Source organism: Salmo salar, chromosome 11 (assembly GCF_965601325.2).
Source record: "Salmo salar chromosome 11, fSalSal1, whole genome shotgun sequence".
NCBI classification, from domain to species: Eukaryota; Metazoa; Chordata; class Actinopteri; order Salmoniformes; family Salmonidae; genus Salmo; species Salmo salar.
In genome coordinates this window covers 88,715,780-88,729,258 of record NC_138301.1, presented here as the reverse complement: position 1 = coordinate 88,729,258, position 13,479 = coordinate 88,715,780, and the positions used below count along the sequence as shown (strand labels likewise).

Here is a 13,479-nt window from a genome sequence, read left to right as displayed (position 1 = left end):
AAATGCAATGTGAATGGGGTGCAAGCAATGACAGTGAAGTTGATGGATTTTTCAGAACTTGGCATATACCTACAGAGAGCAAATGGTTGCTTTTAAAATTGCTAATGAAGGAGTAAATTGGTGTGCAAATGTAGTCTAATCAACTTTTCTGAATGCCATGCTGATTTGCAGGGAAACAGTGGTTGTGTCCACTGAAATAGCCATTCCGGGGAAGACAGGTTTTCTTAATGCATTATCTCTTCAGCTAAGGTGACAACTTTTCTATTTTCACAAGGTGTTTTTATACAACCCATACATATTATTGTTGCTGACATTAAGTAAAAAATGATGCCCTGCAAATTACAGCATTTACAGTCACGGTATGCATTGCTATATTTGCTATTACCAATTGTAGTAATATCCTTCATCTGAATTTCTATGGAATAGAAATGGCATGGATTTCTCTTCATAGTTTGAAAGCAACACTCTCTGTTTTAGGAGTGCCATCCTCAGCATGCAAGAAGTGACTAGATGGAATGAAGCCAAATGGCCATTTTGTAAAGAATTGCCATGCGTACTGTCTGCTCCATTGCAGTTTAAAATTGCAATACCATCATGCAAAACATGAAAGGCTTGATTTTGAACTTCACAACTCTTTCGTTCAAATCCTAACTTTGTTATCCAGGTAGACTTAAAATGAGAGATCTTTCAACAACAAAGGGATATCTATCATACTGAAGGCATGCAGCCCAAACGAAAAGCACACAGTATACCTGTAACTGTGACTGCTTCAACTGTCAAGGATCTTTGCTTCCTCCATATTCTGTGGATTCCCTCAGTCCTCGAATTCTAGAACCGGTGGCATCTCCACAGAGATGGACCTCTTTTAATACCCATAATCCCAGAGTGTCTCTACATTCTACTATATAACTATCATAGACAACATGTGCCTTTGGTTCCCACGAGAATTCAAATCCTTTGGACGTTACAACTGAGACCGTCAGATCTGCCAGCTCATACACGAGCTCAACCCCATCCCTGAGATCTGTCGGTCTGGGTCCGTGGCGTCTAACGACACAAAGCTAATGATATTGTCCTCCGAACATATGAGAGTGGTAAACTCAGGGACCGGGTCGGCTAAATAAAATGTGAAAGATACCTCAACAGAAACAAAAATGCACAAATTCAGATAAGGGAGCTTTTACAGTGCAGTCTTACTGTACTGTAACCTCAGTGTCTTACCACACTATTAACCTCTGTTTCTTACTACACTGTTAACCTCAGTGTCTCACTGCACTGTTAACCTCAGTGTCTCACTGCACTGTTAACCTCAGTGTCTCACTGCACTGTTAACCTCAGTGTCTTACTACACTGTTAACCTCCGTGTCTTACTGCACTGTTAGCCTCAGTGTCTTACTGCACTGTTACTGTTGACGGCAGTACTGTCCATTTCTGCACCCCAATTAAAGTAAGTTATAGCCTACATCTTCCGGACCGTTACCCGCAGTAATTCCACATTATTCTGTCAAATATTGGTATGTATCTGAGAAAGAGCTTGTGTTCTGACATATGTTTGGATTGGTGAAGCTATTACATCCCAAGCCAGAGCAGACATCTTTCTTTATGTTTCTCTTGGGATTATAAAATGCAATTCAAAACTGTTAGCGGGTGCAAAAGGATCCTTACATTTAGCACTCAGCATGTTGAAAGTTTCCCACCTGATACTATGGTTTAATCAATGCCTGAAACAGAACTAAAACTATTTTCTTTACGGATCACCCACACATATTTGTGCCTTGCAATATGAGGGTGGAGTCAGTTGTAGAGATCCTGTTTGAACCCTCACCTGTAGATGCGGACAGGGTTACGGGAGTGCTCTTCTTTGAGCCCCTCTCAGCGACCAGGGTAATGGTGTACAGCATGCCGGGGGTCAGGTTGGTCAGGACGTAGGTGGTGGCAGTTCCAGGGACCTCCACCTCCTCCCTTTGACCGTCCCTGGAGATGTACACCAGCCTGTAGATGGTGATCTTGGCTCTGGGCCTCCTCCACACCAGGGTCATGCTTGTCTCTGTGGACTCGCTCACTTCCAAGTCCCTGGGCCCATCGAGATCTGTGGAGGAAAGTGCTCAAGTTTTCAATCAGAAATGATCAAGCTTTTAGTAAAACTCATAGGATAGTGAAAGGCAGAACATAATTTTAGTGTTTCAAACGTGGATAGAACAGTTCTTTCATATTTCATTCTCTTCTATCATATCTGCTCCATGTAGTCCTGAGGTTTTAACTTTTCTTTTTACAAGTTTCTTTGCCAAACCACTTGGAAAGATCAGAACCTTCAAAACCACCAATGTTTGCCTCATATTGCCTCATATTGTTGCCTAACTTTCACTACCTACATCCTGACTAAACACCTCCCTCTGCAACTGGATCCTGGACTTCTTGACGGGCCGCCCCCAGGTGGTAAGGGTAGGTTACAACACATCCGCCACGCTGATCCTCAACACAGGGGCCCCTGAGGGGTGCGTGCTCAGTCCCCTCCTGTACTTCCTGTTCACTCATGACTGCACGGCCAGGCACGACTCCAACACCATCATTAACTTTGCAGATGACACAACAGTGGTAGTCCTGATCACCAACAACGACGAGACAGCCTACAGGGAGGAGGTCAGAGACCTGGCTGTGTGGTGCCAGGACAACAACTTCTCCCTCAACGTGATTAAGCCAAAGGAGATGATTGTGGACTACAGGAAAAGGAGGACCGAGCACGCCCTCATTCTCATCGATGGGGCTGTAGTGGAGCAGGTTGAGAGCTTCAAGATCCTTGGTTTCCACATCACCAACAAACTAATATGGTCCAATACACCTGTAACGTCCGTTGTTGGAATGAGACCAAGGCGCAGCGTGGGTTGGGTTCATCATATTTTAATATAAACGGTGAACCAGCAAAAACCAAAACAAGAAGTAACACAATGAACGAAAAGTTTCGCAGGCTTCTCACAGCAATGCAAAAACAACTTCCCACCCCAGACAGGTTGAAAAAGGGCTACCTAAGTATGGCTCCCAATCAGCGACAATGATGTACTGATTGAGAGCTGTCCCTGATTGAAGGCCATACAAGGCCAAAACACAGAAATACAAAACATACAGTGGGGGAAAATAGTATTTGATCCCCTGCTGATTTTGTACGTTTGCCCACTGATAAAGAAAGGATCAGTCTATAATTTTAATGATAGGTTTATTTGAACAGTGAGAGACAGAATAACAACAAAAATATCCAGAAAAACGCATGTCAAAAATGTTAGAAATTGATTTGCATTTTAATGAGGGAAATAAGTATTTGACCCCCTCTCAATCAGAAAGATTTCTGGCTCCCAGGTGTCTTTTATACAGGTAACGAGCTGAGATTAGGAGCACACTCTTAAAGGGAGTGCTCCTAACCGCAGCTTGTTACCTGTAAAAAAGACACCTGTCCACAGAAGCAATCAATCAATCAGATTCCAAACTCTCCACCATGGCCAAGACCAAATAGCTCTCCAAGGATAGTAGGGACAAGATTGTAGACCTACACAAGGCTGGAATGGGCTACAAGACCATCGCCAAGCAGCTTCGTGAGAAGGTGACAACATTTGGTGTGATTATTCGCAAATGGGAGAAACACAAAAGAACTGTCAATATCCCTCTGCCTAGGGCTCCATGCAAGATCTCACCTCGTGGGTTTGCAATGATCATGAGAACGTTGAGGAATCTACCCAGAACTATACGGGAGGATATTGGCAATGATCTCAAGGCAGCTGGGACCATAGTCATCAAGAAAACAATTGGTAACACACTACTCCGTGAAGGACTGAAATCCTGCAGCGCCCGCAAGGTCCCCCTGCTCAAGAATACATATACATGCCCGTCTGAAGTTTGCCAATGAACATCTGAATGATTCAGAGGACAACTGGTGAAAGTGTTGTGGTCAGATGAGACCAAAATGGAGCTCTTTGGCATCAACTCAACTCGCCGTGTTTGGAGGAGGAGGAGGAATGCTGCCTATGACCCCAAGAACACCATGTCCACCGTCAAACATGGAGGTGGAAAGATTATGCTTTGGGGGTGTTTTTCTGCTAAGGGGACAGGACAACTTCACCGCATCAAAGGGATGATGGACGGGGCCATGTACCGTCAAGTCTTGGGTGAGAACCTCCTTCCCTCAGCCAGGGCATTGAAAATGGGTCGTGGATGGGTATTCCAGCATGACAATGACCCAAAACACACGGCCAAGGCAACAAAGGAGTGGCTCAAGAAGAAGAACATTAAGGTCCTGGAGTGGCCTAGCCAGTCTCCAGACCTTAATCCCATAGAAAATCTGTGGAGGGAGCTGAAGGTTCGAGTTGCCAAACGTCAGCCTCCAAACCTTAATGACTTGGAGAAGATCTGCAAAGAGGAGTGGGACAAAATCCCTCCTGAGATGTGTGCAAACCTGGTGGCCAACTACAAGAAACGTCTGACCTCTGTGATTACCAACAAGGGTTTTGCCACCAAGTAATAAGTCATGTTTTGCAGAAGGGTCAAATACTTATTTCCCTCAATAAAATGCAAATCATTTTATAATATTTTTGACATGCGTTTTTTTCTGGATTTTTTTGTTGTTGTTATTCTGTCTCTCACTGTTCAAATAAACCTACCATTAAAATTATAGACTGATAATTTCTTTGTAAGTGGGCAAACGTACAAAATCAGCAGGGGATCAAATACTTTTTTCCCCCACTGTAGATAGGGAACATAGAATGCCCACCCCAACTCACGCCCTGACCAAACCAAACTAGAGACATAAATAGGAACTCTAAGGTCAGGGCGTGACAGTACCCCCCCCCCCCCCCCCCCCCCCTCCCCCCAATAGTGCGGACTCCGGCCGCAAAACCTAAACCTATAGGGGAGGGTCCGGGTGGGCATCTTTCCGCGGTGACGGCTCAGGGGCGGGACGCAGACCACTGGCTCACCCCACTTTGGTGGCGCCTCTAGAGCGGGGTCCCTCGCCGCCGACCCCGGACTGGGGACCCTCACAGCGAGCCCCGGCCTGAGGGCGACTCCGGCTGCGCTGGACTGGCGGGCGACTCCGGCTGTGCCGGACAGGCGGGCGGCTCTGGCGGCTCCGGACTGGCGGGCGGCTCTGGCGGCTCCAGACTGGCGGGCAGCTCTGGCGGCTCCGGACTGGCGGGACGTGCAGTAGGCCTGGCTCTGGGCGCAGCCACAGGATTCACCAGGCTGGGGAGACATGCAGGAGGCCTGGCTCTGGGAGCAGGCACAGGACTCACCAGGCTGGGGAGACAAGCAGGAGGCCTGGCTCTGGGAGCAGGCACAGGACTCACCAGACTGGGGAGACATGCAGGAGGCCTGGCTCTGGGCGCAGGCACAGGATAGACCGGGTCTTGAAGACGTACTGGAGGTCTGGAGCGCACAGCCTGCACAACCCGTCCTGGCTGGGTTGTAACTGTAGCCCTGCCCGGACGGAGTGCTGGCACAGGGTGAACTGGGCTGTGCTGAGGACTGATGGCTACGTGCGGGGCCTAGGAGACGCACTGGTGGCCAGATGTGCTGCACAGGCATACTCCTTCCTGGTTGGATGCCCACTCTAGCACGGCACTTGCGGGGGGCTTGTATCGACCGCACCGGACTGTGCGTGTGGATGGGAAAGACCGAGCATAGCACGGTGCTCTCCACGCCAAACGCTCCCCATAATAAGCACGAGGAGTTGGCTCAGGTCTATTGCCTGACTTAGCCAATCTCCCCATGTGTCCCCCCCAAATTCTTTTGGGGGCTGCCTCTCGGGCTTCCTTGCCAGCCCTGTTCCCTCATACCGTTGCCGTTGGTCCTGCCTCTCGGGCTTCCTTGCCAGCCGTGTTCCCTCATACCGTTGCCATTGGTCCTTTTCTCCTGCCGCCTCCGCCCTTCTGAGTGCCTCCACCTGTTCCCATGGGAGGCAATCCCTTCCGGCCATTATCTCTTCCCAAGTGTAGGATCCCTTGCCGTCCAGGATGTCCTCCCATGTCCAGTCCTCTTTTCCACGCTGGTTGGTCCACTTGTGGTGGGAAGTTCTGTAACATCTGTTGTTGGAATGAGACCAAGGTGCAGCGTGGGTTGGGTTCATCATATTTTAATATAAACGGTGAACAAGCAAAAACCAAAACAAGAAGTAACACAACGAACGAACAGTTTCGCAGGCTTCTCACAGCAATGCAAAAACAACTTCCCACCCCAGACAGGTGGAAAAAGGGCTACCTAAGTATGGCTCCCAATCAGCGACAACGATGTACAGCTGTCCCTGATTGAGAGCCATACCAGGCCAAAACACAGAAATACAAAACATAGATAGGGAACATAGAATGCCCACCCCAACTCATGCCCTGACCTGACCAAACCAAACTAGAGACATTAAAAGGAACTTTAAGGTCAGGGCGTGACAACACCAGACAGTCGTGAAGAGGGCACGACAAAACCTATTCCCCCTCAAGAGACTGAAAAGATTTGGCATGTGTCCTCAGATCCTCAAAAGGTTCTACAGCTGCACCATCAAGAGCATCCTGACTGGTTGCATCATTGCCTGGTATGACAACTGCTTGGCCTCCGACCACAAGGCACTACAGAGGGTAGTGCGTTCGGCCCTGTACATCACTGGGGCCAAGCTTCCTGCCATCCAGGACCTCTATACCAGGTGGTCTCAGAGGAAGGCCCTAAAAATTGTCAAAGACTCCAGCCACCCTAGTCATAGACGGTTCTGCCTGCTACCGCACGACAAGTGGTCCCGGAGCTCCAAGTCTAGGTCCAAGAAGCTTCTAAACAGCTTCTACTTCTAAGCCATAAGACTCCTGAACATCTAATCAAATGGCTACCTAGACTATTTGCATTTGCCCCCCCCCCCCTTTTTACACCGCTGATGCTCTCTTTTATTATCTATGCATAGTCACTTTAATAACTCTACCTACATGTACATGTACATATTACTTCAATTACCTCGACTAACCGGTGCCTGTATATATTCTCGCTATTGTTATTTTACTGCTGCTCTTTAACTACGTGTTACTTTTATTTCTTATTCTTATTCCTATTTTTTAAACTGAATTATTGGTTAGGGGCTTGTAAGTAAGCATTTCACTGTCAGGTCTACACCTGTTGTATTCAGGGCATGTGACTAATAAAATTTGATTTGATAATGATGTGTTTGCATTGAAAGTTGCATCTACAGGTGCAGAGTGTGTGTGGTCACTGTGGTGGTGGGTATTTGGACAGCTGTTGAACAGTGGCTATTCTATGAGAATGTGTTGCTCTCACCAGTGGCTGCGTTTGTAGTGGCAGGCAGGCTCTCCCTCTCGTTCTTCACTGCGGTCACATCAATCTTGTATTCTGTACCTGGTTTCATTCCTATAATTGGGGAAAACAAAGATGGCCTGGTTTTAATAGCTGATTTTGAAAAGGATTTGATAAAGTACGACTGGAGTTTATATATAAATGCCTAGAATATTTCAATTTAGGAGAAGCTCTTATAAAATGGGTTAACCTGTTGGGTCTAGGGGGCAGCATTTGCACGTCTGGATAAAAAAAATGTACCCGATTTAATCTGGTTACTAATCCTACCCAGTAACTAGAATATGCATATACTTATTATATATGGATAGAAAACACTCTAAAGTTTCCAAAACTGTTTGAATGGTGTCTGTGAGTATAACAGAACTCATTTGGCAGGCAAAACCCTGAGACATTTTCTGACAGGAAGTGGATACCTGATGTGTTGTATTGACTTTAAACCTATCCCATTGAAAAACACAGGGGTTTAGGAATATTTTGGCACTTCCTATTGCTTCCACTAGATGTCACCAGCCTTTACAAAGTGTTTTGAGTCTTCTGGAGGGAGATCTGACCGAACAAGAGCCATGGAACGGTGATGTCCCATTAGACACCTGGCGCGCTACTTCATGTTGGGTACCCTCGTTCCAATACGTTATAAAAGAGTATGCATTCGTCCACCTTGAATATTATTCATGTTCTGGTTAAAAAAGGCCCTAATGATTTATGCTATACAACGTTTGACATGTTTGAACGAACGGAAATATATTTTTTCCCCTCGTTCATGACGAGAAGTCCGGCTGGCTTACATCATGTGCTAACGAGACGGAGATTTTTGGACATAAATGATGAGCTTTTTTGAACAAAACTACATTCGTTATGGACCTGTGATACCTGGAAGTGACATCTGATGAAGAGAATCAAAGGTAATGGATTATTTACATAGTATTTTCGATTTTAGATCTCCCCAACATGACGTCTAGTCTGTATCGCAACGCGTATTTTTCTGGGCGCAGTGCTCAGATTATTGCAAAGTGTGATTTCCCAGTAAGGTTATTTTTAAATCTGGCAAGTTGATTGCGTTCAAGAGATGTAAATCTATAATTCTTTAAATGACAATATAATATTTTAACAATGTTTTCTAATTTTAATTATTTAATTTCTGACGCTGACTTGACTGCCGGTTATTGGAGGGAAACGATTTCCTCAACATCAATGCCATAGTAAAACGCTGTTTTTGGATATAAAAATGAACTTGATAGAACTAAAAATGCATGCATTGTCTAACATAATGTCCTAGGAGTGTCATCTGATGGAGATTGTAAAAGGTTAGTGCATCATTTTAGCTGGTTTTATGGTTTTGGTGACCCTGTCTTTGACTTGACAAAACATTACACACAACTCTTGTAAATGTACTGTCCTAACATACTCTAAATTTATGCTTTCGCCGTAAAACCTTTTTGAAATCGTAAAACGTGGTTAGATTAAGGAGATGTTTATCTTTCAAATGGTGTAACATAGTTGTATTTTTGAAAAATTTGAATTTTGACATTTATTTGGATTCAAATTTGCCGCTCTTGAAATGCACCTGCTGTTGATGGAGTGCACCACGGGTGGCACGCTAGCGTCCCACCTAGCCCCAAGAGGTTAAAGTTATGTATAGTAACCCTATGTGTAAATATTAAATAATGGCTACATCTCAGAATGTTTTAAACCATCAAGAGGAGTAAAACAAGGTTGTCCACTATCGGCATATCTATTTCTTATTGCCATCAAACTGTTAGCTGTTAAAATTAGATCCAACAATAATATTAAGGGGTTAGAAATCCTGGGCTTAAAAACAAAGGTGTCATTGTATGCTGATGATTGATGTTTTCTTTTAAAACCACAATTAGTATCCCTCCACAGCCTCATAGAGGATCTAGATACATTTGCCAACCTCTATGGATTAAATCCAAATTATGATATTACGTACTGGATCACAAAAAAATTCAACTTTTACATTACTGTGTAGTTTACCAATGAAATGGTCTGACAGGGATATGGACATACTCAGTATACCAATCCCGAAAGAAAGAAATGATCTCACTCCAATACATTTTTATAGAAAGTTAGCAAAAATAGATAAGATCTTGCTACCATGGAAAGGAAAATACCTGTCTATTTGTTGAAAAATCACCATGATTAACTCTTTAGTCATATCACAGTTTACCTATTTGCTTGTGGTTTTGCCTACACCTAGTGACCTGCTTTTTTAAATTATATGAACCAAAAAATATTCAATTTTATTTGGAATGGCAAGCCAGACAAAATTAAAAGTGACTATTTATATAACAAATGTGAATTTGGAGGGCAGAAATGATTGAATATTAAAGCAGTAGGCCTCTCACCAAAGGCATCAGTCATACAAAAGTCATACTTAAATCCGAAATGGTTCTCTTTCCCTTTATGGCCTTTTTCCCTTTATTCAGATTACAACTGCTCACTTTCGGTTATTTGAAAACTAAATAATCTCCAAAATATCGTTATTTTTTAAAGAAGTCTTAGAAAGTTGGTTGCATTTTCAGTAAAAAAAAAGACAGAACAAATAATACAACAAATATTGTGGTTAAACTCAAATATACTAATTGATTAAAAATATATATTTTTCGATAACATTTTAAAAAAAAAGGTAGACTTTTTGAAAATTATATCATAAATAGGACTGGTGGATTTATGTCACACATGCAGCTTACACAGACATATGGAAATGTCTGCTCTACCCAAAATTACAACCAACTAATTGCAGCATTACCACAAAAATGGAAGAGGCAAGCAGAAGGGGGAAAAAGTAAGGAACTTGTCTGTCGGCCCTGCATTAAAGACCATAAATGGTTAAAGAAAATATAAACATATACCAATTTCATTTAAGGACCAAAAAATTGACTGCTGTGCCATATAAATACCTAAATAGTTGGGAAGAGATTTTCGATGTACCTATTCCATGGCACATGGTTTATGAATTGACACAAAAAATAACGCTGGATTCAAAATTTCACATTTTTAAATTTAAATTATTATACAAAATTCTTGCAACCAACAGAATGTTATATATGGGGGATACAATCTTCGAAGGTCTGCAGATTTTGCTGTGAGGAGGCAGAGTCATTAGATCATTTATGTTGGTACTGTCCATATGCAGCTCATTTTTGGTCACAGAAGAATTGCAACATTTACCTAGAACTAACACTGCAGATAGCAATACTGGGTGATTTGAAAAGTCATAGTCAATCAATCAATAATATCATTATTTTAGCAAAATTTGGTATCTTTAATTTACAATCTGTAGAAGCTATGACAATAGGAAGGTCCAGTACTTTTTTGAATCATCACAGCACAGTTGAAAATTATACAGCAAATAGAAATCCAAAATGGATGGTGTTAAGAGATAGATGGGAGGGGTTGAATGGAGCTGAAGGGTGGGACTAATAACAACAAGATAACCAATGTAAAACAAAATGTATATAGGTTCAGAAATGTTGTGAAATAGGACAGTTACAAATAGAAATCAAACTGGATGGACATCAGAAATAAAAGAAGGACTAAAAACAAACAAAATGTAACTATTGCAAAATAGGTTGGCTCTAAAATGTGTATAGTATGTACAAACTGAAGGTAGAAGCTTAAGGGTTATTGTTTATTTGTTTACTCCAATTGGGGAGGGGTGGTAGGGTTTGCGGGGAATAATAAAGGTATATTCTAAAAAAAGTATGTATATGTATGTATATATGTATTTGTATGTATATATGTATGAATGTTTATGTATACATATATGGGTATGTATGTGTATGTATGTATGTATGTATATGGATATATATGTTTACCACAAAAATATATGGGGGATTGGAAATGATGCAGACAATTACACTGATGGAAGCAACAATCTATCTGTAATATTAAAACTGATCAACCCCTTATTAAAAAAAAGAGAGAACAAAAAAAAAATGGATTTGACTACCTGATTACATGATTAGTTTCAGTCCAGTAATCGAGAAGAACATAGATGGATTTCAGTACCTGATTTGATTTTAATTAAGAATAACAGTGTTGTGATTGTCATAGCAAATCCTAACTTGCGAAAAACCCTTATACCTTCTACTGACATAATTGCATGTTATGATTTGGTCATGGTTGACCCTCACCAGTGATGGTGGCCTGAGTGTTGTCTCCTGACCCACGGGGGAACACCTCCTCGCCATGGGAATCCCCAGAGATGGGGCTGTACTTCACCATGTAGCTGTCAACATCTGCCCGGCTGTTTCTCCACTCCAGTGTGATGCTGTCGTCTGTCTGGCCCAGGGGCTGCAGGTCTTTGGGGGCGTCCAGGTCTGTAACAATGCAAGAAGAAGAAAGGAATATAATAAGGACTGTTTACAGTCAACCATTGATAAATCCAAGCGTGCAGTAAACCAGAGCATGCTGTTATCAGGAACACTTTAAAAAAGGGACTGGAAATGGCGACTTCATCAGGAGAGGTAGACTTGGGTGATATATCAAAGTACATCCAAAATGATTCAAAGTGTAACCTGTAACCTCTAGAGGACAGAAGAAAAACAAAAAGAGTGGTTAACCTGTGTGAAGAAGATCTGGATAGAAGAAATAACTGGTGGAGTAAAAGTTGAAACATAAATAGCCACACAAGCACAATGATTGATTACAGTAACAAAAGGTTCATTACCTTTTGTCTAACTTTCTCCTATTGAGGATTGGAAGTGATAATTCTGCATTCATCCCCATTTTCTATCTATGGCACTATGCAGGTTCCTTTGTCAGGGATCATAAACGTCCACATGCATCAGAGATGTACGTTTACACTGAGCAGCTCATGCATGAATGGCCCCTGAACGAGGGCCATTCATTTTTGAAGGTTCCGGGCAGTCCACCGTAGAGACAGTATCCAGTACACTTCAAACAGATGAAGAATCCATGCACTGCCAAAGTTATCCTACGGCTTTGTCTGCATTCCAATATCTATAAAATGTACTGTCTGCTCCATTGCAGTTTAAAATTGCAATGCCATCATGCAAAACATGAAAGGCTTGATTTTGAACTTTGCAACTATTTAGAACAAATCCTATCTTTGTTATCCAGGTAGACTTAAAATGAGAGATCTTTCAACAACAAAGGGATATCTATCATACTGAAGGCATGCAGCCCAAACGAAAAGCACACAGTATACCTGTAACTGTGACTGCTTCAACTGTCAAGGATCTTTGCTTCCTCCATAAAGCTTTACTCAATATTCTGAGGATTCCCTCAGGCCTCGAATTCTAGAACCGGTGGCATCTCCATGGAGATGGATCTCTTTTAATACCCATAATCCCATTGTCTCTACATTCTCCAATATAACTATCATAAACAAATCAAATAAAAGTTTGTCACGTGCGCTGAATACAACAGGTGTGGACCTTACAGTGAAATGCTTACTTACAGGCCCTAACCAACAGTGCAAAAAAGGTTTTAGGTGAACAATAGGTAAATAAAGAAATAAAACAACAGTAAAAAGACAGGCTATATACAGTAGCGAGGTTATAAAAGTAGTGAGGCTACATACAGACACCGGTTAGTCAGGCTGATTGAGGTAGTATGTACATGTAGATATGGTTAAAGTGACTATGCATATATGATGAACAGAGAGTAGCAGTAGCATAAAAGAGAGGTTGGCGTGTGGTGGGTGGCGGGACACAATGCAGATAGCCCGGTTAGCCAATGTGCGCGAGCACTGGTTGGTTGGCCCGATTGAGGTAGTATGTACATGAAGGTATAGTTAAAGTGACTATGCATATATGAAAAACAGAGAGTAGCAGCAGTGTAAAAAGAGGGGTTGGGGGGGCACACAATGCAAATAGTCCGGGTAGCCATTTGATTACCTGTTCAGGAGTCTTATGGCTTGGGGGTAAAAACTGTTGAGGAGCTTTTTGTCCTAGACTTGGCACTCCAGTATCGCTTACCATGCGGTAGTGAAGAAAACAGTCTATGACTGGAGTGGCTGGGGTCTTTGACAATTTTTAGGGCCTTCCTCTGACACGCCTGTTGTCAGGAGCTTCCTCTGACACCGCCAGTGATGTACTGGGCCGTACGTACTACCCTCTGTAGGGCCTTGCGGTCAGAGACCGAGCAATTGCCGTACCAGGCAGT

At 42.9% G+C, this 13,479-nt stretch overlaps 1 protein-coding gene across 2 annotated transcripts in view; it reads right to left on the bottom strand.

Annotated features, from left to right (window-relative positions):
• LOC106563019 (tenascin) overlaps nt 1-13,479 on the bottom strand; it is an 84,172-nt gene that overhangs the window by 29,250 nt on the left and 41,443 nt on the right. For both annotated transcript variants that reach the window (XM_014128210.3, XM_014128211.3), the window contains exons 11-13: nt 11,484-11,669; nt 7,291-7,380; nt 1,826-2,089 (exon numbers count right to left, since the gene is read on the bottom strand). In XM_014128210.3, coding sequence (XP_013983685.3) covers nt 1,826-2,089; nt 7,291-7,380; nt 11,484-11,669 — 540 coding nt within the window. The remainder of the gene's footprint in view (nt 1-1,825; nt 2,090-7,290; nt 7,381-11,483; nt 11,670-13,479) is intronic.